At 44.5% G+C, this 25890-nt stretch overlaps 1 protein-coding gene across 1 annotated transcript in view; it reads left to right on the top strand.

The window, feature by feature from the left end:
• The window catches only part of SEMA3G (semaphorin 3G), a 78874-nt gene that overhangs the window by 49801 nt on the left and 3183 nt on the right, over positions 1–25890 (top strand). The window contains exons 5-15 of the mRNA XM_033140661.1: positions 1359–1449; positions 3144–3260; positions 3666–3808; positions 15023–15137; positions 16358–16427; positions 17566–17710; positions 19036–19267; positions 20216–20307; positions 20985–21026; positions 22343–22568; positions 24164–24303. Of these exons, the coding sequence (XP_032996552.1) occupies positions 1359–1449; positions 3144–3260; positions 3666–3808; positions 15023–15137; positions 16358–16427; positions 17566–17710; positions 19036–19267; positions 20216–20307; positions 20985–21026; positions 22343–22568; positions 24164–24303 (1413 nt within the window). The remainder of the gene's footprint in view (positions 1–1358; positions 1450–3143; positions 3261–3665; positions 3809–15022; positions 15138–16357; positions 16428–17565; positions 17711–19035; positions 19268–20215; positions 20308–20984; positions 21027–22342; positions 22569–24163; positions 24304–25890) is intronic.

Genomic DNA, 25890 nt, shown 5'->3' on the forward strand with positions numbered 1-25890 from the left:
GGCAGCTTGAAGAGGCTGCTTTGTTTGGCCAAGTGGATAACTGGCAGGAAGGCAGGAAAGCACAAGCTGTTCCAGGCATTGCAAAGCAGGAGGGAAAATAATACAAATTCCCAGCATCCTAAGGCCTACTGTCTCATATATGCCACTTTTTAAATTTTTTATTCTTATGATGGCCTGTGGTGCTGGATCAAAAGTGTCATAACTGCTTGCCATCTGAACGTCAACACACAGCAAAAGCTTTTCACCAAAAACTTTTTGACAACCCAGCAGGTTGGTTTGAGAAGGAACTCTTTGTTCATCTGGGATCCAGGGTAAGAATGTTCTAGAGTCTTCACTCTCTCCCTGCCCCTCTGCTGCCATCAGGGGTTACATAACTGTAGTCTAGATTGTAAAATCATTTCCTGGCATACTGGAGAAATGAGGAGATGGTTTTCTGAGCTCTTCTGAAAGCCTTACTGAATCGAAAGGTTCCTCTTGTTCTGGCAGTTTTCTCTGTTGCTGTCTCTCCCAAGTCCCAGCTGTTAACATCATGGGCTTGCTTCTCAGTTTCCTGAAACCATGTCTGATTAAACTTATCAGAAGACAGGAAAGATGAATAGTGCTCAAGCCTCTGTTAATAATTTTCTGAGTAACCAAATCTGAAATAAGTACAATTCCTTATTGAAAAAACACACCAGAGCCAAAATGATTTCAATAATAAACAGATTAAAGGGCTATCAGTGTTGAGAAATATACAGATTTAACATGTTCACACTGAGATCATAACTACACGTGGTGCTGATTGTATTGCTTACAATCATGCTGCCATGATCTAATTATTTAATTAGAGGTGCACCCCTGGTTTTTTAATTGAAACGTGGGTGTATGGGAAAGGAAAAAATAATCACTTCGCCCTCCGGTGTCAAAGAAAATGGCCCAATGGGGGCTTTTGACCAGTGTGGTGGTGGTGGTGGTGTTGCTGCTGCTGCTGCTGCTGCTGTTGAGATTGCAGTGGGGAGGGAAGAATTAAACTTCTCCTTTTTGCACATGGGGGCTCTAATTAAAAAAACAAAAACAAGGTCAATGTAATTGCAAGTGACCAGCTGGAGCCATGTGTAGTTAAGGCCCTAATTTTCACTGAATAATGTCAGCATCCATTTTTCTTATGGTTGGAAAGAAAACTTCATCCTGGTCACTCGATGCTAGCATCCCATGCTCTTCCTAAGATGTTTTCTGATGCATCTATCCAGGCTCTCTTCATTCCTTCCACATGAGCACTCCCACATCACCTCTGAATTTCAGACTACCCACTCAGAGAGCTGTGGTTCTATTAAGCTGTCTTGATGCCTTATTTGTCATTTGTGCTCTTCTCTCCCCAGCATGTGTTCAGCTTGGATCCTTCCAGTGTAGAAAGTGGCCGGGGCAGATGTCCTCATGAGCCCAACAGGGCATTTGCAAGTGCTTTCATTGGTAGGTGCCAAACTAGATCAGTGTGAGTTTTGTACCCTAGCAGCAGGGTTTAATGTCCTTATTTTTATCTTTATATATTGCCTTTCTCCCAAGGCATTCAAGGCAGTTTACAGTTTAAAACACTAAACAAGGTTACAAAATATTAAAAAGCAGATTTGCCTTCAGCGTTTGGTGGTTTCCCCAGAAGCTAGTAGTGCGAGCTCCTTGCCTGGCCTTTGCCTCTTCTGTTCTTTCCCTCAGAGAACATGGGTCTAAATTCTCTCAGGCTCTTTCATGGCCACCTCAAGAGCTGAGGACATGGTCTTTAACCACTATTTTGGGATGGGGAAGCCTCTGTGATCATGTGAGTTTACTGCTTGTCAGCTTCTGGCAGAAAAAAGGCTACAAGCAAGCTACTTTCATAAACCCACCCTGCAGCCAGCTGCTCTCTGAAGTGAAAAGTGGAGGTAGCTCAGGTTGTACAAACCAGTTTTAAAAGTGGCCAATAAATTTCACCTACAACCTAAAGTTAATACGAAATTCAGTAGTGAATTCTTTATAGGAAAGCCTTTATAGGACCCCTCCCCCAAAAAAGTTAGGTTTGGGGAGTTGAATGTTCATTGGAGGCATCCATACTTCTCCTCAGTTGTGTATGGTTTGTAAATTATTATTATTTCAGTTTCTTACCTGCCTTCACCATAAAGTGCCAGGGTGGGTTACAGCAGCTGAGATGTGGTCCCTTTCATAGGTGAGACTATGCCCCCCCCAGCCCCATAAAAAGTGTGCCTGCTTCTGAACTATATTTCATCCAATGAACTTGCAGTATACCCCAATCATGTGTGTTACGTACCAACATTTCAACTAGGAAACTTGGCATGTGAAAGGAGGGTAATCTGTCATTTACCGCACTTGCATGCTTGTGTAAGGCATTTTCTGAACTCTTTCAAGATCTCTGTGCTGATGTGTCCTCCTTAGGATTTGTATATAACTCAAAGCTATGGTCTATTAAACTATGGTTTATTAAACCATAGTTTGGTGTTATGTTTGTACTTTCACTAATGGCTTCACTAATGTTTGGTTACTGCCAGCAAACAATGATCTGAAGCCTGTTGTTTAACTATGCCTTGGCATTATGTGTGAACTTAGCATCCTTCCATACCATACCATAGTTTGTTTGGACACCTCAGACATTCACCACGAAAAAGTACACAAGGCACAAGTAGCTGGAAGACTGACCAAATTTTGAAGAAACAAGCCATGGTTCTTTTGTCTGTCTGGGGAACAAGTCGTGGTTAACTCATGACTTTTTCAACCATGGCTTAGTGTTATACTGTGTGAATCAGACCCAAATCTTCTCTTTTTGGTGTAGTTGTATAAAACAGGTTTATGTGACTTTTCAGCCAAGCAATTCCTGTGCTGTGAAGATTGGTATAAGGGACTTGCCAAGATTATGACCTTTGAAAGAACCAGTGCCCAAATCAACGCTCACCATTAATTCATTGGGAGACTTTAGGCAAGGCTAGCCTCTCTCTGCCTCCCATCTACAAATACTGATGTACTTTATATGATGGTTATAATATAGGGTGGTAATAACCATCATGTATGGGAAGCTTTTTGAATATTCTAGTGTGCTTTATAATGCTACGTATTGTTTTTCTTGTTAGTGCATGACTGTTATGCAAGGGTTGATTGTTTCTGTGGGGCTTCTTTCACAGGTGGAGACTTGTATACAGGACTAACAGCAGATTTCTTGGGCAGGGACTCTGTGATCTTCCGAACTATGGGACACCGCTCTCCTCTGCGCACTGAGATGGACCAGCGGCTGCTTAATGGTAGGAGAACAGGATGAGAGGTGGAGTGGAGGCCAAAGGCTACAATATATTTGTATACTTAGAAAATAAGGACGGGGAGTTTTCTGTACAACTAAGCCTCTTTGGAATATATGCCCATTAATAAGAGGACACCTTGTGTGCTGCTTCTTTTGGTAACTACTTGTTATTAAAGTGAGCTTATTAGTATTTAATTAGGAATATTTTATATTGTTTTATGTAAACTGCTCGCAGGTTTTTCCAATTGAGTGGTATACAGTATAAATCTTGTTAAATACAAATAAACAAACCATGCCAAGAGGAAGCCTGGAAAGGTTTTAAAATAAAATAAAATAAAGGTCTGTGCCATGCTTCAAGCTATTTCTGGTGATTTCTTTCTAACGTGCCCGTACAATATTTTTCTTACAGCCCCCAAGTTTGTTGCTGCTTATCTGATCCCAGACAATGATGACCGGGAAAATGACAAAGTCTACTTTTTCTTCACTGAGAAAGCAGCAGAGTCGGACAGCAAAGGCCGGGCCATCTTTAGTCGTGTGGGGAGGGTGTGTGTGGTGAGTTCATGGGGTCTATTTTATCTGTGGAGTGTGATGAGCATCATACTAGGAACTGAATGTATGGAGACCAACAGCTTGGTGCATTACTGACTCCAAACCACTGTTTTCATCTACAGGTAGGTAGCCGTGTTGGTCTGCCATAGTCAAAACAAAATAAAATAAAAAATTCCTTCCAGTAGCACCTTAGAGACCAACTAAGTTTGTTCTTGGTATGAGCTTTCGTGTGCATGCACACTTCTTCAGATACGCTGAAACGGAAGTCTGTTTTCATCGTATATGCTTCTCTCCTCTGTTTTCATTGTATATGCCTCTCTCCTCTGTTGGACATACAGGTATGTGCTTACATGTTTGTGTGCGTGTGTTGCCTGAATGTGAATTCCTCCCACCATTGTCACTTGAAATGTACTGCATGTCAGAGGACAAGGCTAGTCTACTGTTCATCCTAGGTGGACTAGCCTGGAGCAGCCCCCATATTTTACAATCAAAAGAAAGGGTGACCATACACTGTTAGCACCAGATAAGCTCCCTGATTCTTTTGCCACAACATAAGGCCCCATTTGACTTTGACTCTCCTGTTCAGAATCTCAGGTTTTATATGTCCCAGTGGCTTGATTGTGGCTAAATCCCATTACCCATCCCTTGTGGCTCTTCAGTTTCAGAACCAGCACATTCTCTGGAAATCACAGCCTATGACTGCACTAGCCATAGGCTGCTAATGCAAAGCCAGTGGAAGGGGTTGCATAAGCCTTGGATGGGCTTAAATACACACACAGAGAGAGACAGATCTTCTTGGACAAATTTTGGTACTTAAAATGGGGATTTTCAGGGGACCCAACACCTTTCCCGATTCACGCACACCTCGGCAACATTTCCCACACAGATTCATTTATGCTTTCAGCTTCAGCTGACTGTAGGTTCATCACCATTTTTTGTATGATAATCATGATGTCAGATCAACTAGTCAGATTTGGTGACATTACAATGTCCCTAGTACTAGAAGGGCCACTCTGAACTAAGAAGGACACTGAAGTGCAGCCATAATGGATTGGAGCCCACTGCCTTCTATGTGCAGAACCTCCCTGCAGCAACAACAACAATAATAGCCCCCTGTCTGCAAAGCTCTGCGCCCAAATATTACAAGTTTGCAAATATATTAACCAGGGCTGAGCCCGTTTGGGCTGAGCCCTGGAATCAGATCTGCTTCCGTATTGCCTTTGGCTCCTGATCAACAGCTACGGTATAGGAAGTCTGTTTGGCACGCACAGCATTTTTAAGCACTTCAGTCAAGACAGTGCCTGGCTTGAGAGGGCTGCATAAATCTCTTGTGACTGCAAATGTTTCTTTTCAAGCCAAGCTTAGGAACATGGAATTTTTTCTTTTTGGTAATTCCGTATAATGTGATGTGGGGGGGGGGGAGGAAAAAGCATGGTGGGGGGATTCCTTCAAAGTCTTTGAATTCTTCAGCCTTTCATCCAAATGGAAACTCCCCCATTTTCCGTACATGTCACTTCCAATTCCAACCTTCCTTTTTTCCTAGATCTTTTGCACCACAGCTGCTTTGTGCTCACTTGCTTTTCCTCCAAAGGATTCCATCAAAGGGTCTGATGGACCATCCTGCGTGTATCTTAATTTAGCTGAAGACTTGCATTGCAAGGAAATGGACTAACAGCACAAATAATTTCTCTGTGCCCATTGCCATCTGTTTTATAGAACAGTTGTTGCATTCATTTCTTAGAGATCTCCATAAAGGCACTTTCTCGTAGGGTGAAGCAGAGACTTCTGCTGAGCACGTGTCAGAACAGAGAGCCTGTGCCCTTTCCTGAAGGTATCTTTCTCTCTCTGTCCTCATTTTTAAAGGCTTGAAGTTAAATAATTTATACTTGAGAGCCATTATGGAGCTGGAACTCTGAGGTTTTAAAGACTGACTTATACTGCTTTGAAAATCTTCAGCTGATTTTATTGATTTATCCCTGCTGCTTAATTTTGTGCTGTGTTTATTATTATGGTTTGGAGGGATTGTATTTTAGTTCTTTTATTGTAAAGCTGCCCAGAGAACTCTGGCTATGGAGTGGCGTATAAATGTCATTACTGTAATAAGAAAGAAATAATTGCTTTGAAACTTTTAATTGTCATATCTTGCCCAAATGGGTATAGAGACATTTTTGTTGGTTGGGCTGAAACTGGAGTACTTAACACTAAGTATCCTTTTGAATTATGCTAACTTTATTTAACTTAATGTTTTCAGAAAGGACAGAGACTTGAAGGAGCTCTTCATTTCATTTCCTTTTGTCTTAACATTTTAACCTGTAAAATTGACTTATGTTCCGTAGCAGCTCCTTGCTAAAGCAGCCTTGGTTTTTAAGGTGCTAAACTAGAATCAGCAGCAGATTTCCATGCAGGACTGAACTACACAAGATGTTAAAGATGTGGTTTAATAGCATGTTTTGTTTCATTTTGTTGTCAAGCAACAACCCTGCAAATAACATTAGGCTCCCGTTAGTATTGCTTAGGGCTTTTCATGAGGTCTTTATTATGTACCACATTTTAAGGCCAGCGTTGTTATCCCAGTATTGAAAATTGAGGGTGGGGCAGAGGAAACAGAAAGACTGGGGGGGGGAGACTCAAGGCCACCTATTGAGATCATGCCTGGAGGGAGAGTTGTACTGGGAATTTCCCAATTCAAAAAATAAGCAGAACACATGTAGAGGTGAACTGGTTCCCAGTGTGTTTGGAGATAATCTATTTGCAAAGGGATGTACACACACAGGCACACAATCCTTTCTTGAAAAAAATCCTGCTTTGGACTCTTTCTCTTGCAGCTCACTTAAGGAGCTGCTGTTGTTTGTTTGTTTGTTTGTTTGTTTGTTTTGGGCCTCCTGAGGTTGTTTTTGGCCTTATTATTGTGTGGACTTCCAAGTTCACAGCAGAGATGGGAAGACTTTAGGCTTGCAGGGTGGAAACATAAGAAGAGCCCTGCTGGGTCAGGCCAATAGCCCATTAGTCCAGCATCCAGTGGCCAACCAGATGCCTGTGGGAAAACCACTCTATCTTCCTATGGTTTCCATCAAATGGTATTCAGGAGCACTACTGCCTCCATGCCTCTTCTTTGTCTTTTACTAGAACCCTGAGATCCACCAGATAGAGGCAGGGGGAAATTAAAGAATTCTGATGCCTGGCATCACTCCCCAAACCCCTGATGAAATAGTGAAATGCACATTTGTCAGATATCGCTAGAGGAGCTAGCTCCAGAGGCATGATGCTGCAACCAAGAAGGCCCTGCTTCATTCTGGGTAAAGGTAAAGGTACCCCTGACCATTAGGTCCAGTTGTGGACAACTCTGGGGTTACGGCGCTCATCTCGCTCTATAGGCTGAGGGAGCCAGCGTTTGTCCGCAGACAGCTTCCGGGTCATGTGGCCAGCATGACTAAGTCGCTACTGGCGAACCAGAGCAGCACACAGAAATGCCATTTACCTTCCCCACGGAGCTATTTATCTACTTGCAATTGACGTGCTTTCGAACTGCTATCTGGGCAGAAGCTGGGACCGAACAACGGGAGCTCACCCCATCACGAGGATTCGAACTGCTGACCTTCTGATTGGCAAGCCCTAGGCTCAGTGGTTTAGACCACAACACCACCCGTGTCATTCCGGGTAGGATTGTCTAAGCAAGAATGTTTTTAGCAGGTGCAAAAAACAGAGTGAACCTCCCATGACAGTAGAATTAGGAGCAGAATGCATCTCTATGAGTCGTGGCAGAAAAGGGGAATGTTGTTTTATGAGATAAGAAGAGAAAAAGAACCCTGTTGCACCAGACCAAAGAGTTATGGGAAGCCACAGGCAGGAGATGAGCACAGTAGCCTTTTCCCACTTGTGATCCCCAGCAACTCCTATTTAGCGGCAGAATAGCCAACATGACAAGTAGCCTATTTTAACCTTATCCTCCACGACCCAGATAGTTGGTAATTGACCACTGACCCAGCTGTTTACTCAAGGCTGTTTCACATTCTGCTATTCTGAATGTGAACAGCTTGAAAACTTTTTCTTTTTTAAATCTGAGGGAAAATATAAAGTGATTTCATTTGTGTTACGGAGAACTGTTCTTAATTGGATCTATTTTGGCAGTGGGGGTGGAGATAAAAGAGGGAAAAGCTGGTTTGCAGGAAAGAACTGGGGAATAAACAACAGGTAATCACTGAGGCCCCTTCATGGATCACTGCCTTGTCGTGGCGAAGGGGCTTGAATTACTCAGGCAAGCTATGGACAGGTCAAGATGGACAGGTCATAGCGGAGAGTTTGGACCAAACGTGATCCACCTGGAGAAGGAACTGGCAAGCCGCTCCAGTATCCCTGCCAAGAAAACTCCATGGACAAAGACAACAGGCATATAAAAGATATGACGCTGGAAGATGAGCCCCTCAGGTCGGAAGGCGTCCAACTTGCTACTGGGGAAGAGCGGAGGACAAGTACAAGTAGATCCAGAGCTGATGAAGCAGCTGGGCCAAAGCCGAAAGGACGCTCAGTTGCGGATATGCCTGGAAGCGAAAGGAAAGTCCAATGCTGTAAAGAAAAGTATTGCATAGGAACCTGGAATGTAAGAACCATGAACCTTGGTAAGCTGGATGTGGTAAAAAATGAGATGGCAAGAATAAACATTGACATCCTAGGCATCAGTGAACTAAAATGGACAGGAATGGGCGAATTCAGTTCGGATGACTATCATATCTACTACTGTGGGCAGGAATCCCGTAAAAGAAATGGAGTGGCCCTCATAGTCAACAAAAGAGTGGCGAAAGCTGTACTGGGATGCAACTTCAAAAATGATAGAATGATCTCGATACGAATCCAAGGCAGTCCTTTTAACATCACAGTAATCCAAGTTTATGCACCAACTACCAGTGCTGAAGAAACCGAAATTGATCAATTCTATGAAGACTTACAACACCTTATAGAAATGACACCAAAGAAGGATGTTCTTCTCATTATAGGGGATTGGAATGCTAAAGTAGGAAGTCAAGAGATAAAAGGAACAACTGGCAAGTTTGGCCTTGGAGATCAAAATGAAGCAGGGCAAAGGCTTATAGAGTTCTGTCAAGAGAACAAGCTGGTCATCACAAACACTCTTTTCCAACAACACAAGAGACGACTCTACACATGGACATCACCAGATGGGCAACATCGAAATCAGATTGATTATATTCTCTGCAGCCAAAGATGGAGAAGCTCTATACACTCAGCAAAAACAAGACCTGGAGCTGACTGTGGCTCAGATCATCAGCTTCTTATAGCAAAATTCCAGCTTAAACTGAAGAAAGTAGGAAAAACCACTGGGCCAGTAAGATTCAATCTAAATCAAATTCCTTATGAATACACAGTTGAAGTGAAGAACAGGTTCAAGGATTTAGATTTGGTGGATAGAGTACCTGAAGAACTGTGGATGGAGGCTCGTAACATTATACAGGAGACAGCAACGAAAACCATCCCAATGAAAAAGAAATGCAAGAAAGCAAAGTGGCTGACCAATGAGGCCTTACAAATAGCGGGGGAGAGAAGACAAGCAAAATGCGAAGGAGATCGTGAAAGATACAGGAAATTGAATGCAGATTTCCAAAGAATAGCAAGGAGAGACAAGAGGGCCTTTCTAAACGAGCAATGCAAAGAAATAGAGGAAAATAACAGAATGGGAAAAACCAGAGATTTATTCAAGAAAATTGGAGATATGAAAGGAACATTTCGTACAAAGATTACCACAATTAAGGACAAAAGTGGAAAGGACCTAACAGAAGCAGAAGACATCAAGAAGAGGTGGCAAGAATACACAGAGGAATTATACCAGAAAGATATGGAGGTCTCATACACCCCAGGAAATGTGGTTGCTGACCTTGAGCCAGACATCCTGGAGAGTGAAGTCAAATGGACCTTAGAAAGCCTTGCTAACAACAAGGCCAGTGGAAGTGATGATATTCCAGCTGAACTATTTAAAATTTTAAAAGAGGATGCTGTTAAGGTGCTCCACTCAATATGCCAGCAAGTTTGGAAAACTCAGCAGTGGCCAGAGGATTGGAGAAGATCAGTCTACATCCCAATCCCAAAGAAGGGCAGTGCCAAAGAATGCTCCAACTACCGCACAATTGCACTCATTTCACACGCTAGCAAGGTTATGCTTAAAATTCTACAAGGCAGGCTTAAGCAGTATGTGGACCGAGAACTCCCAGAAGTGCAAGCTGGATTTCGAAGGGGCAGAGGAACCAGAGACCAAATTGCAAACATGCGCTGGATTATGGAGAAAGCCAGAGAGTTCCAGAAAAACATCTACTTCTGCTTCATTGATTATGCAAAAGCATTTGACTGTGTTGACCACAGCAAACTATGGCAAGTTCTTAAAGAAATGGGAGTGCCGGATCACCTCATTTGCCTCCTGAGAAATCTCTATGTGGGACAAGAAGCTACAGTTAGAACTGGATATGGAACAACTGATTGGTTCAAAATTGGGAAAGGAGTACGACAAGGCTGTATATTGTCTCCCTGCTTATTTAACTTATATGCAGAGTACATCATGCGAAAGGCTGGACTGGATGAATCCCCAACCGGAATTAAGATTGCCGGAAAAAATATCAACAACCTCAGATATGCTGATGATACTACCTTGATGGCAGAAAGTGAGGAAGAATTGAAGAACCTTTTAATGAGGGTGAAAGAAGAGAGCGCAAAATATGGTCTGAAGCTCAACATCAAAAAAACTAAGATCATGGCCACTGGTCCCATCACCTCCTGGCAAATAGAAGGGGAAGAAATGGAGGCAGTGAGAGATTTCACTTTCTTGGGTTCCATGATCACTGCAGATGGTGACAGCAGTCACGAAATCAGAAGACGCCTGCTTCTTGGGAGAAAAGCAATGACAAACCTAGACAGCATCTTAAAAAGCAAAGACATCACCTTGCCGACAAAGGTCCGTATAGTTAAAGCTATGGTTTTCCCAGTAGTAATGTACGGAAGTGAGAGCTGGACCATAAAGAAGGCTGATCGCCGTAGAATTGATGCTTTTGAATTATGGTGCTGGAGGAGACTCTTGAGAGTCCCGTGGACTGCAAGAAGATCAAACCTATCCATTCTCAAAGAAATCAGCCCTGAGTACTCACTAGAAGGACAGATCCTGAAGTTGAGGCTCCAGTACTTTGGCCACCTCATGAGAAGAGAAGAATCCCTAGAAAAGACCCTGATGTTGGGAAAGATGGAGGGCACAAGGAGAAGGGGACGACAGAGGATGAGATGGTTGGACAGTGTTCTCGAAGCTACTAACATGAGTTTGGCCAAACTGCGAGAGGCAGTGAAGGATAGGCGTGCCTGGCGTACTCTGGTCCATGGGGTCACGAAGAGTCGGACACGACTGAACGACTGAACAACAACAACAACAATCACTGAGGAGAAAATACATAGGAAGTGGGGATGTTATGGATGCATCTTGCTTGTTGAGAGAGGCCCCCTGTCCCTGATCGTGCATTGGATATGCATCATAACAGCATCATACCCTAGGAATGTTGATGAGAACTACACCATATGGAACAGAGAAGGTCTACCCCCTGCTTTGCTTGCCTTCTCTCAGAGTGCCATTTGGTTGGGATTGCTCCAGTACTTTTGGATTAGGACTCCATCAATATGCTCATTTGCTCTTACCCCTCCTTTTGTCTCGTGGGATTCCACAGCTGCTGCATTCACTGTTGGGAGAACACTGCCAGATTAACATCTAGATAAATCGACTGCACTGTGCCACATCATCAGACCTCATGGCTATTGATTCTCCATTGCAGTACTGATGGGTAAAAACATTATTGTAAGCCACCTAGACCTGACCTCCGCATGGATATGTTAGCCAGATGTCACATTCCAAAAGGTTACGATTATTTCAATTGCAGTTATTTTAACCTTGGGCCTTTGGTTTCTGGGAAGCCTAAGAGTCACCCTGTCAGGGACCGGTTGGATGCGGAGGAATGGTGGGAGGGACCAGTTGGGGACTTTCAGCCTTGGCAACTGATCCATGAGGAAGATCTACTAGGGATGAATTGCTGTGCTCATTAGTCTGGACACTGCCAAGTCTGTGCAGATTGTGTTTTTGCTAATAAAGAGTTAACTCCAACTTGAACGTGTGATTTACTGCCGGCTCACTCCTGACACACCCTAATGGAATGAAGGGCCTAAGAGCTGGATTCAGTTCCTGCTTCTGCCACTGAAAAGTAAACTCTCCTCTGTTGCAAAGAAATAGGGGAGGGGGAAAAATCAACTGGAAATTATTGTGGAGGCACCAGCCTGTAATAGCTCAAATTCTTTGGAACAAGTACGAAACAGTACGCTGAGGATAGAGAGGGGAGCTGGCAGCTTTCCACGCAAACAGAAAAGTTCTGTTGGCTGTGAATTCCTTGCTCTCCTCCTAATCCTAGAAATAAACATTTAAGACACAGCGATGAAGCAGTTATTTATTGGATTAATCAATCCCTACACAGAGAGGGATTGTTTGTTTGAGACGCAGAAACGTGGATATAGTCTGACTTCCAGAGCTGGCGGATTGCCATATGAGTCAAAGGAGATGCACTACTTTGTTGTCTTATCTTCTTTGGTGTCTGTTGAAGTCACAAAATACACACAATGAAAACTACTTAAGCTGCACCACCGCTGGATCTCTCAAGAGCATTAACACTTTGCGCCCATGGGATTCAGGGCTCAATTAGCAGCTGTGTTTAACTTGCGGGACTTTGGGTAAGGAAAATGAATGTCTTTCTGAGAGTTTTTTCTTATAATCCTAAGATTAGCGAGTTCTGGCCCAACTGTACTAACCATTGCTTAGTTTCCAGGCTCAACCATTTAAGCTTAATACGGCTCAGAACCGCAGTCCCCAAAGGACTGCCTCTTCCCATATGCACCTGCCTGGAGACCATAATTCCAAAATCAGTGGGGAGGGTAGGTAGTGATCCAAGAATGGGTCTTTCCTGTCATTTGGAACACTCTCCCCCAGGAGGCACACCTGGCTCTGACTTTACTATCATTTTAGCACCAGATTAAAAAGTTTTCATTCTCTTGGGCATGTGGGCAGCTTTAATAATATGATTCTTAGTTATTCAATCAAGGCCTTAGTGTGTGCATTTTTGCAATTGTTGCACTGATAATTTTGCATTGTTTTTAATATGTTTGCATTGGGTGGGGTTCCCTGAATGATTCCCAGCAGCAGCCCTGTGTAAGGTTTTCTACATGAAATTGGGCTTTCTCCCCTTCTGTACCCCTTGCACCCCCAGAATTGGCTTGGGAGAACCCCCAGAACTGAGGGGGGGAGGTGAAGTTGAATTGCAATTTTAGTGCTCTTTCCAAGACTGTAAAGAAAGGATTGCAAGTGGAGATTGCTCAAGCAGCAGGGCATATTGAAAGGAATGCAATAAGACACTGCGTACTAAAATAGTTATTCTGTGTGAAAAGTATAGGAGTTGGAATGGCAGCAGATAACTCTGAAATAAAGGAGCACCAAAAATAGATGGGAACGCAGTTTCCTTCAGCATGAGAGTCAAGAGTGTAAAAGCGCCCCCCAAAAAGAGCTGCTTTTGGTATGTGTCAGAAATTGTAGTTGTGGGAAGTAGGGCTACAGAAATGTTTATTGATGGTTCCATGGAATGAACTGGACATTTCTGCAACATGGTTAAAGCGCTGGTACCAAAAGCTGATGATGTGAGGCTGCAATCACAGAATTTATTTCAGGCGTCTAGAATGCAACCTGAGGTGCAGTTCCTAAAATCAGCCTCATCAACAAGTGCATATGCAAATCCTAGCACTCCCCTTCAGGAAGAAAAGAGAGAGGGGAATTTCCCATTCAATTCTCTGCTTGTGTGGTACCCACATTCTTGGGGGGCAGGGAGAGATATAAAACATATGTCTTGGGATAATGAACAAAAGACTGTTCAGCTTCCAGACATTAATGTTTCAGAAACAAAAGCTGAAAATTAAAATGCAAAAAAGCCTCACACACTTTAAAAAAGAAAACATGGTTGATGAAACATGTGATTTAATAATAGAAATGTGTGCTAGAATAAAAGTTCAGATTTCATTGGAAAAGCTGATAACACGGGACTGCCTTGTGTATCTTTGAAGATGGAATTTCACAACTGGGGATTTACTACTGAAACAGTCCTCCTTTCTGCTGTGTACCTGCACAGCCCATCTCAGCAGGCTCATGCTATATGAAACAGGGCTTCTCCCAAACTTAGCAAAAAGCTACAATATTGAATTAAAAAAACCTGCTGATCACTGCATGTTTTGCAATAAGGGAACTGAAGCGTAGGTTTGACTTTCCTTTGCCCAGAAGCAGTATTTTTGTTTGCTAGTCCTAGTCCACTTAGCCATGTGAGAGAGGTTTCATAGCACATCCTAAAATATGCCCCAGAATTCTCGCAGTGCACATGAATTTCATGGTCTGTATGGCCTCCGCAGGCAGTAACACAGACTTTTTAGGCAGTAGCTGCTGGAGGGAAGTCAATGCTGAGTGATGAGGTGCTGTAGGACAGAGCTGGGTGTCCCATGTAGTCTGATCTGTGCCCTCTAAGCTAGCCTGCCTGCTGCCCCATCTACACTGATGTTGAAGTCAAATCTGTTTCTGTTTGTGGAAAGTAGGGGCAGAATCTGGTTCTTTGCTTCAGGGAGCAAAATGTCTTGGACCAGTCCTGTCTCTCAGAAGCCAAGGCTGTGTACCTGTTTACTCTGTGTTCAGTGTGCTCTCACTGCTGGTTTGGGAAGCGGTGTGCGCACAACCTTAGTCATGATCCATATCCGTTCTGTATCTGTCCTGCCATTTCTTATGGAATGCTATATTTTGATGTGTTTTTTGCCCAAACCACCTTTGATCTGAATTGAGAGAAAGAATGGCCAGCTGTATTTTGAGCTAATAATGTATGTGTGGGCCCAGGCCAGGTCTGTATGGAAAATGGGTTTCCCTTGTGTTAGAATGCCTGAAAATGACAGATCTACGGAGCAGAAACGAGAGCAATCTGAATAGAAGCCAATATCTGTCCTTCTCTTGGTTCTGAGTTTTTAGTTTTGCTTTTGATGCCTCTGGAAGGATTCCTAAAGCACAGCTTAAGCATGTTAAACATCTTGTTTGTTTATTTGTAAAGAGGCCTCATATCAGAAGCATCAGCTGCCTCTGCTTCAGAGGATCCTTGTTTACTCTTCTCCTTTCAGAATGATGCTGGAGGACAGCGAGTGCTAGTCCATAAGTGGAGCACCTTCAACAAGGCCCGGCTGGTGTGCTCTGTCCCAGGACCAGATGGCATTGACACATACTTTGATGAACTGGGTAAGTAAGAGAAATGAGCTCAGGATTGGTTGCCTTTCATAGGATTAGCTCCTCAGTTTGTCAGCTGAAATCCAAGCCTTGAAAAGTGGGGTTTAATTTGGCAATATGAGGAGAATGGGGGGGGGGGTCCATCTCAGTGAACAGTCAGGGGGCACCTCATGGCTACAGCAGTGCTCAAGCTAAAGAAATATGAAAGTGAGTAGTGCTTTGGATGGGAGACCACTGGAAGCCCCAAGTAAGAATAGCTAGCTACATCTCACAAGACATAGGCCATGTTGTCTGGAGCTAATGAGAGTTGGGAGTCCAACAACGTCTGGAGAGCCACAGGTTCCCCACTCTATGAATAGATGATGAAGGTTATATTTGCATTAGGAAATCACTAAGATCAGGACTGGCCCAAGACGTTTTGTTGCCTGAGGCAGGGCAGCAAATGGCACCCTCCCCAACCTAGTCAAGGTGGACAGTACCTAAAGCTTGCCAGGCTTTCCAGAATATGCCACAAGCACTTTTCCTTCTTCCCAGCACTAACAATATAACAACAAAATGAACAGTAAACACTTTGCTGCCTTTTCGTAATGCCCCAAATCTGCTGCCTGAGCTGCCTGCCTCATTCAGCCTAGTGGTAGGGCCGGCCCTGTCAGTTGTATGTTGGGGACTACAAGTGTGTTACAGCCTGTGAGTGCCTTCTGGATGGGCCACCAGGTTTCAGGAGTTGGGCGTTGAGAGCAGTGTGTGATGAAGTGGATGTCAAGGTCACACAGTTCACCTGAGTAAGATATTTGGAAATCACAGTGGTAGTGCCAAATCACACATACACACACTGATCTTTTCAGCTGTCTCTTTGGTACCAGCATCCATCAGCCCCCAGCTACTTGCATACCTTAAGCACTGGTAGAGGAAGAGGAGTGCGGGGGGAGCGCACCGCCCCTGGCAGTGCGATCCCAGTTGGGGTGCCATCGTGGCTGCCCCCCCCCGCCCATGCTGGGTGCCCCGCCCCTGCAGGTGGTGCTCCCCGCCCCTGGGACACACGCCAGCCCCGCCTCCGCCTGCTCTCCGCCCCCCAGTGCTGGGGCATAAAGCTCTGCCACTGACCCTAAGCAATCCAATTGATTAAAACAGGATTTTAGTTTCTTGGAATGTGTATGTTGGTAGGCCAGTGATCAAAGTTAGGTGCATGGGAGAGCCCTTTAAATGCTGTGAATCAAACATCTCTTAAACAGAGGATGTCTTTCTCCTGAGGACCAAAGATGGGAAGAGCCCTGAGATCTATGCACTCTTTAGCACTATCAGGTGAGATTATTTTGCTTTTGTTGTTCGTTCGTTTTTTGCTTTTGAGGGGAACCTTGAGATGTCTAGCACTATAAACCTTGACTGAACAACTCTCATCCATGCAAATCTTCTCTGAGGGCCTCTCCAACATGTTGTTGATGCAATAATAGTGCATTTGTAGTGGATTTATGATGGACTGTGTACATATCATTCCTCTTTGCTAGTTGTTCTCTGATGCTTTGCCACTGTTTTTTGCATTATTGCCATCTGGAGAGGCACTCTATTGGGGGACAAAAAAGAAAAATGCCAGATCTCTTGTGGTATGAAAAGTTACAGGATTTTACCAGGAAGTTACGGGACACGCACTGATCAGAAATGAAGCAGGTGCACACAGTGTTGAAACCTGGATCGTGTATTGTTGTTTAGTCGTTCAGTCGTGTCCGACTCTTCGTGACCCCATAGACCCCTATATCATCAGCAGCACAAATCGTCTTGTGTTTCTCTAGTGAAGGACTAGTTATAGCTTGCCAGTTTTTCAGTACTTATGCTGTTAATTTGAAGAATGGAGGCCATGCGCTCTGATATGGAATTCCTAATATCTGATGATATACAATCCTCTTGGGTGATTTTGAAGCATTTACAACTGGAAATGTAAGACTGTATTTTAAAGGTAAAGGGACCCCTGACTATTAGGTCCAGTCGTGTCCGACTCTGGGGTTGCGGTGCTCATCTCACATTACTGGCTTAGGGAGCCGGCGTACAGCTTCCGGGTCATGTGGCCAGCATGATTAAGCCGCCTCTGGCGAACCAGAGCAGCGCACGGAAACGGCGTTTACCTTCCTGCCAGAGTGGTACCTATTTATCTACTTGCACTTTTGACATGCTTTCGAACTGCTAGGTGGGCAGGAGCTGGGACCGTGCAACGGGAGCTCACCCCATCTTGGGGATTCGAGCCACCGACCTTCTGATCAGCAACCCCTAGGCTCTGTGGTTTAACCCACAGCGCCACCTGCGTCCCTACAAGGCTGTATTTTACCTCAGTCACTCCTAATATACCTAAGCATTGAATACACACAATACTAAATATTAAGACAGTGTTTGGAAAAAATGTTCTTTCCCCAAATATGTTCTTACTGTGGCTAAACCTCTCTCATTGCAGCAATGTCTTCCAAGGCTTTGCCATCTGCGTATATCGTATGGCAGACATCTGGGAGGTTTTTAATGGACCATTTGCTCATAAAGACGGCCCAGACCATCAGTGGGCAGCTTACGAGGGCAAGGTGCCTTACCCGAGGCCAGGAGTTGTAAGTAATTCATACCTGAACTATGAAAACAATATTAAAAACTTGTTTAGAAAAAGATCTTCCTAATCATAGTTTTTTTACTTAATAACTAATTCTGATTTCGGATATTATGTGGCTGTGCCTTTAAGACCCTGGCTGTATATCTGAAGTTTGTGTCTAGCAGTATTTTATGGGGCAGGAGATGTTAGGGTGAACTGGCAACTCCATGCAAAACAAACAAATGGCCTTTCATAAAAAGTCTCCTGTTGACATGCGTGGAATATGGCATTTGGATGGGTTTTTTTTTTAAAAAAACAACAAAAACTATCAACTTCTTTTTGTGGAACAGTGTTAAGGCTCATGCAAAGGCATTAATCCAAGTTGAAAAGTTGCAAGTGGGTGACGTTCTGATTGGGAAGCAGACATTTCTGAGGGGTAGCACAAATACTTTGTTGGTAGTGACTAAAGTGTCCTCTGCAACAGAGAGACATCACGGAAGATAAGCACATAGTCCAGGTAGAGCAAGTTCCGAGAGCAGCCAAGGGCCAGTGGCCCAGTGGTTAGAGCACAATGCTTTGTGTGCAGAATGTCCCAGGTTCAATCCCTGGCATCTCCAGTAGTGCTGGGAAATTCCCTTCTCTGAAACCCTGGAGGTCCTCTGCCAGTCAGCGTAGCATGTCATCGGCTTTATCCAGTCGGAACCATTGTGTCATGTGTTAAATATATTTCTAGTACTTAAGACAGAAGCAAACAGTGGACTCTTCCTAACGAGGTCAACTGAGACCTGTGCTGATTTATAAATGAATTTCCATGGGGCTTCTATCTGGTACTGGATGCGGAGGCAGAGCTGAACTAAATGAACTTTTAGGGATAGTATTCACTAAAGCAGTCAAAAACTCTGTAGAGAACCTTTCTCAGCCTGAGGGCCGTGCTTCCTTCTTGGCAACCTTCTGAGGGCCACATGCCAGTGGTGAGTGGGACAAGAGTCAAACGTGGACAGAGCAGTGAGTGACCTTTATTCAGTAAGCTACCGGTAGTTCCTACAACCCGCCACCCCAACTTCCATCCAGGCAAGCTAGAGTCGTTTTCAGAGTTCAAAGACACATTCCAGCCAGGCAAAAACACTCGAGGCAAGTGAAAGGTGTGGCTGGAGAGGAAGTGTGGCCTGGGCCAAGGACCAAATAGAGAGGTGTGTCCTGAGGTTCCCCACGCCTGCCCTAGTCAGAATCATTCTTGTAAGTCAAGAATCATAGGGGGCTTTTCATTGTGATCCTGCTCTGAGGCAGATAAGCAGCAGGAACAGAGCCCCATTTGGCTGAAACGCTGTTCATTTCCCTCCGTTCCAGTGCCCCAGCAAAACCACCAATCAGCCAAGCCGGCAGTACTCCTCCACCAAGGACTACCCTGACGAGGTCCTGCACTTTGCCCGTGCCCACCCACTGATGAGCAGATCCGTGTACCCACTGCATCGCCGGCCTGTGCTGGTGAAAACCAACCTGCAGCACCGCCTGCGGCAGATAGTGGTGGACCGTGTGGAAGCTGAGGATGGGCAGTATGACGTCATGTTCATTGGCACAGGTGCAATCGCGTGGAGTGTTAGGGATTGGTGATATTGGGGTGGGCATCTGTTAATGTGGAAATGAATATCAGAGGCAATCCCTTGTAATTTTGCATGCTCTGAGGCTCAGCTTGGGTATGGAAAACCAGGTTTGGGGCCAACTAAGTACTTGTGATCCCTGGGTCAAATTAAACCTTTTTGTATATGAACTGAAACCCCAAAGTTTCCTGCTGTCTAACAGAATGACCCTTGAAGCTTGCCTGCTTCTCTCTTTCCTCAGTTTCCACACACACTTACTCTTTGTAGGTGATTGCTGTTTTGGAACTTAGGTTTAGCATTTATCCATTATTGTTCTGTCCTAGGCCACTGTAAGCATTCTTTCTGTATCCATGTTGTGATACACTCCATTCTTAGGTGAGTGAAAGTACCTAATTGACTAGATACAAGAAGTTGAAAAGTTCCTTGAAAGACCATGGTTGGGGAAGAAGAGGGCAAGATACTTTTGAAGGGGCTCTCCTCTTTCATCTTGTCCCAGTGAGCCAATGAAGCTACCCCTCCACGTTTGTCCACACTGAGAAGTGGGACCAGCAATCCTCTTATCAGCTGAGAAACAATTTCATTAAAACTAGCATAGGCTTCCCACAAAACAGCTCATAAACAAAAAGGATTCAAGGACAGGAGAAATGAAGAAGACATCCATGATCACACGTGCAGTCAGTGGTGTAAATTGGAGTCAAATCCCAGTTCTCTCTTGACTTTTGGAAGTAACAGCTTTCTTTGTGTCTTTTATAAGTGCTTATCTGTGGGGATAACATGGTCCCCAAGGACAAGCTGTCTTTCTTTGCAAGTTTCTGTCCATGGTAGAGATCAGTGGTCAAAGAGGAGCAGGCTTTTGCCTCTGACAGAATGCCTGGTGGCCACAGAGGTTGTTGCCTTTGTTTCACGGTTCTCCCTTTCCTGCTTCCTAGATGCTGGTTCTGTACTGAAGGTTATAGCACTTCAGAGAGGGAACTTTGCAGCAGCCGAAGAAGTCATTTTGGAGGAGCTTCAAGTATTTAAGGTGAAGTTTTTATGTTTGTTTTTTAAGGCAACATGTGTACAGTACCTGATCCCAGAACAGATATGCCAATCATGACTGTATTACACAGACATGTAATTAGCTAAGTACTCTTTTTTTGCTCACGTGTAGATTGGATGTATCCAGGGCTTTTTTTTTAGTGGGAACTCACAGAAACTCAGTTTCAGCATCTCTCAAGTGAGCACCATTGCCATTCTAAGAGAACAAGGGAGGAATGTTCATGGTGAGTTCTGGCACCTCTTTTGCTAGAGAAATAGCACTGGATATATCTCTCTTGCACATTCTTGCAGCATGGATGCATATTTGTGTACTAGCAGATATTACCTGTCTAATTTTGTGCTCATGTCACAGAAGATGTATATTTGTTATTGCCCAGTTTCCACACAGACTGTCCTTTTTATCTTATGCCATATGTCATAGGACATGGCATTTCAACATTACTAAAGCTATAATCCTGAACAATTTCTGTATCTCTCTCTCTCTCTGTGTGTGTGTGTGTTCCTGTGCCTTTGTTTTTGTGTGAGAATAGGTGGGAGCTGAATGACCCTATATCTCTGTAGGAAATGCAGGACAGAAATGTGCAGTTGTGGGGGGATTGGGGCAGGGATCAGTTCTGTGGCATGTTTTACCTGAGAGGCCATTTCTTTTTCTCCCTTCAGGCACCAGTCCCTATTACTGAGATGGAAATATCTGTAAAGCGAGTGAGTAATGAATTACTTCTTTAAAGTGCAGGTGTGGTGGTGGAGAAGCCACTGTGCAGGAATGCCTTAGAAATGCTGGCCAAGCCATTGGCTACTGCAGGCTCTGGTGGTGGCAATACAGCACTGTTATCAAAATAAAACCCTATCTATTAAAGACCAAAGACCCCTGCAGCAGCTTTATAGTAAAGGTTTGTTTGTTTGTATCCCAGGAGATCCAATCACAGATTCCCCATCTGATGTCTGTTTTGACCCTCAGTTCACACCTAGGTGCAAGGTTCATTCACATCCATACGTTATGTGTGTAGGAGGCATCATGTATTAGCAGGTGAGGTGGGTGGGACACTTCTGGAGATGCTTGCAGGGTTCTCATTAACAAGGCTGAACAGAAATAAGCATGTTTCACTACAAAGATGGACCTCAGTTTTAGATTCTGCTATACCAGGACAGCAACCCAAGGGTCAATAATTCCGCTCTGTGAAACACTTGAGTCATTCATAAACTGCAAGATCCTTTTTTTAGTACAATCCTGCCATGCAGAACCTCAGTCATGTACATTTTGCTTGCTCTTTGACCTTCTTCACCACCTGAACTTTTTTTTTGTCCAAACAGATAAAATTCCTCTACTTCTGTAATGTTTGTTTAGATCTGTAACTAGACCCACCCCCTGGACTTTAATCTTCATCTATTATTTAGTTCCCAGGAAAGCTAGCAGAACTGGTGAGAGCTTTCCTACCCTTCACCATTTCCCATAAATCATGCTGCATTAAAGTCCAAGCATGCAGCACACACATCCCTCTTTACTCCTTGTAACCTGAAAGGCTGCCTTTCACTCCCTGTATACCTGACAGCGTACTTCTGTCATGACCTGCAACATTCCTTGTATTGCTCTCCCACCTGGATATTGTATCTAGAACTGTCAGCCTGTTTTGCAATCCCCTGGTTGCTTTAGATTTAGTTCAGGCAAATCTTAACCTAATTATTCTCTAGTGTCCCAGTAGCGAATTTGAAAAGAGTAGCTTTTATGGATAGTTGTCTTCAGGCAACATTGTCTTCAGACAGTTGGCTCCAATTGCAGCCCAAGTTTCTGTTTGCCAACCTGCAGTCCAAAATATCTGGAGGGTGCCAGGTTGGCAAAGGCTGTTCTACTGGGTGCAGGAGATGAGCTTCTTCTGGAGAGAAAGGAGTGCATCAATGCTACACTGCAAGGGTTTGCTCCCTTAGCTCTCATAGGAATGCTGTTGAAAATGTTGGTTGGAGAGTAAGGATTCTGCAGTTTACTACTACTCCAACTCACCTAGCCTCCTTTGTTTCGACAGCAAATGTTGTATGTAGGCTCCCGGGTGGGAGTTGCCCAAGTGAAACTGCATCAGTGTGAGACGTACGGGACAGCCTGTGCGGAGTGCTGCCTAGCACGGGACCCTTACTGTGCCTGGGATGGCCTCACCTGCACCAGGTACCAGGCATCAGGCAAGCGTCGTTTTCGCCGGCAGGACATCCGAAATGGGAACCCCATGCACCAGTGCCTGGATCAAAACTTGACAGGTGAGGAAACATGCGAGGTACATACCCAGACCAGTAGCTGTGGGCTTTGAAGAGAACGGGGCAGCTGCATACACAATACACTCTGTTCCAGTGGAAGCTCAGTAGGGTAGCCCAGTGGCAATGTGTTTGCTGTTGTGTTGCTCTCTTTTTTGCCGCAGCATTGCTCATTAGATCAGGGGCCACGAGAGTCTCACAGAATTACAGTCTATTTTTTTGGGAGGAGGTATACTTATTCATTTCATTTCTTTTATTTTGTATTTATATCCTACCTTTTTCTCCAGGGAGCTCAAGGTGGCATACATGGTTTTCCCTCTCCTCGTTTAATCCCCGCAAAAACCATGCGAAGTAGGTTAGGCTGAGAGCAAGTGATTGGCCCAAGGTCACCTAGTGAATCGCCGAGTGGGATCCCAGGTCTTAGTCCAAAACTCTAACCACTACAGCACGCTGCCTCTCTTCCAGCCGATCTCCCAGTCCCCTACTTCAGGTAGCTTCAGCCCCACCACCCTCCCAATCTCCCATGGCCTAGAATCTAATAATGTAGGCAGGTGTTCTAAGCAAGCTGGTGGGGGCAGAGGCAAGCATCGCTTGAGTGTTACAAGAAAGCAGTACAGCCCAGGGATCCAGTTAAGAGGCTTGCTCAAGAGAAGTGTAAAAAGGTGGGGCTGTGGGGTGTGTGGGTGTGTGAGAGAGAGAGAGTAGGATAAACATTAAATATGTGCCAGTACAGAAAATTAAAGCTCTAAATCAGATTGTTGAAACTAATGTAGCAAAACCTATACCGTCTGCAGTTCATAGTATATTGTGATGTATGACTATGGGCAAGATGCCATGTTTTATGGGTTTGTTTTTTTTTAAAAAAAGGATAATTTTTAAAAATGCAACAGTAGCAAAATAAATAATAAAAAAGAAACTATGTCAGGTCGTGTTCTGTGAATGTTTAATTTGGGTGATTCTTATTCGCAACTAAAAGCCAGAGGGGCCAATGAGGAAGAGTCCCTGTAGGCAGGGAATGCGGAAGGAAAAGGCAGTCACCTCTAATAGGTGAGAAGTCGGGTAGAGAGGGCTAATATTTTACTGCCAGACAGGAAAACAGGGTGCTGGTGTGGGACATGACTGGCAGGGCATCCTGATATGATGTCTGCTATTCCAGACACTTGCATGGAAGTTTTAAAACACCAAGCTTGCCAGGCTCAAGGATTCTTAACAGGGGCATTGTCATAAGCCATATCCACAGCCCTTGAAAACGGCAACAGTTTGGGCAGCTAGCATTAGCTGAGGCTTCCATTATGTTATCACAGATGTGCCTCAGGGGAGCCTTCATGCACATAGAAAAAAATAATTATTTTAGTGTCCCCAGGTGTACAGGTCAAGTTTTTGCTTGGAGCTATGGATGTGATATGTGACAGACCTCTCTGTGCCAGACAGCCACACAGCAAGTCCCTGGCTCAGCAAGGCTTTAAACCCAGCCCCCAGCCCCTCCCCATGTTCAGCTGCAGTATTTTGCCCTGTTATGCAAGCCGTGGCTCTCTGCAAGGAGATGGGCTCTTTCTGCTCAGCTAGCAGTCTCTGATATGGGCACCCTCCTGTTTCCATAGTGGATGATTTCGACAGCACGGAGGAGAAGGTGGTCTATGGGACGGAACACAACAGCACCTTCCTGGAGTGCATCCCAAAGTCACCCCAGGCTGCGGTGCAATGGTTTGTACACCGGTCTCCAGAAGAGTTAAGAGATGAGGTGAGGCCAATAGGGATTTCTCAATACTCTTGCTTCCTTTTCAATAGGATTCAAAAAACAAAACCTCTCTCGCCAAACTGGCCCACGAGTCGGCCCCGAACCGAGCCACCCACTCGGCGAGCCCCCTGCGTGCTGTGCTAAACCGGCGCAGCGTGGTGCGGGAACTCGCCAAGCAGAACCTAAAAACGCGTCTGTGCATGTCCAGATGCCGAAAAACGCTTCTGCACAGGTGTGATTTTGGGCATCTGGGCATGCACAGAAGCGATTTCCGGTATTGCGCTGCGCCAGTCTAGCCCACAGACAATCTCTGTGGGAGTGATCCGGCCCCTGTGCTAAATGCATTCAAATGATTAGTCCTAACCTTGTTCTTCCTGCTTTGGGGTGGTGATGTTCATCACCACTGTGAATTCAACGGCTAAAATTTTTTTCTGCCATGAAAATGTGGTAATAAATATAAACAATTTAAACAAGTAAATTAAATACCTAAGCCCATTCTACCCATTATGCAGAATGAGCTGGGAGACCGAGGTGGCAGAATTTTGCTTAAGTACCACTTCAGGCTGCAGGTAGGGCATGTATCTCCCTGCCCCCCCACACTTAAATGCTTCCCTCACAAAAAGTTCCTTATATGTGCAAACTAGTCCATCAGGTAGAGGAATATACAAAACTTCTGTCTGTGGTTTTTGCAGCCTGTGGGTGGTTTTTGTTTTTTGTTTTAATGGCATTCAAAGATTTGCTCCATCACTGCAGTCTGTAGTGGGGCAGTTCAGAATTCCACCCTCTCTCCAGCCATTTTGGGTAACATGTAGAAAGGCTTTGTCTATGCCTAACTTGGATCTTGTCCACATTTGAGCTGGATCTCACTTAGAAGCCACACATTCTCTATTCAGATTTGATACCAGTTACACACACACAGAGGCTGGGAGGAGCGGAAGGGAAGTACACCTGGTTAGTTCCACAGAATACAGATGACCACGGATATTCATTTGGAGTGCCACCAAGGAGGAGCTGGCTTGTGTCACATCCAGTTAATACAGACACCTCCTGCTCAGATGTCAACAGATTCTTTAGGGCCTTTTCTTTGTACTTCCATCTGGCCCCTGTCATCTCACGCGCTTTCCCCCCTCTAGACCCTCACTCTACTTCTTTAACCTTTCCTCATTTGGTTTCTTAGCCTTGCCTGCTGCATGGATCTCCGCTAGGAATTCTTGAATTAAACTGAAAATGGAGAAGCCCACGCTCCTACTGTGTGAGGTCTCGTCTCTCTCTTCCTAGAGTTAGCAGGCTAGTCTAATTCCCAGGAAGCTGGGTTGAGAAAGATGTGATAATAGTGTGAGGTTTCTGAAGGGGAATTCTCTGGAGCAAAAGGGGCAGTTGAAGGCTGGGTTGGCCAGTAAACACAGCTGGTAAGTTCCAGTCTAAGACTGGCAATTGCTAATAAGGACAGCTCTGGTGTCATAAAGAGAGCAAAGTGGTGTCAAGACTCTCTCCTACCTCCCTCCAAACCCCATAGCTTTGTTAAAGGACCACACAGAGCATTGGAATGCGTCGTTCCTGCTTGGTTCCTTGTTCTGTATGTAAGACAAA

The sequence above is a fragment of the Lacerta agilis genome, chromosome 2 (genome assembly GCF_009819535.1).
Source record: "Lacerta agilis isolate rLacAgi1 chromosome 2, rLacAgi1.pri, whole genome shotgun sequence".
Taxonomy (NCBI): Eukaryota; Metazoa; Chordata; class Lepidosauria; order Squamata; family Lacertidae; genus Lacerta; species Lacerta agilis.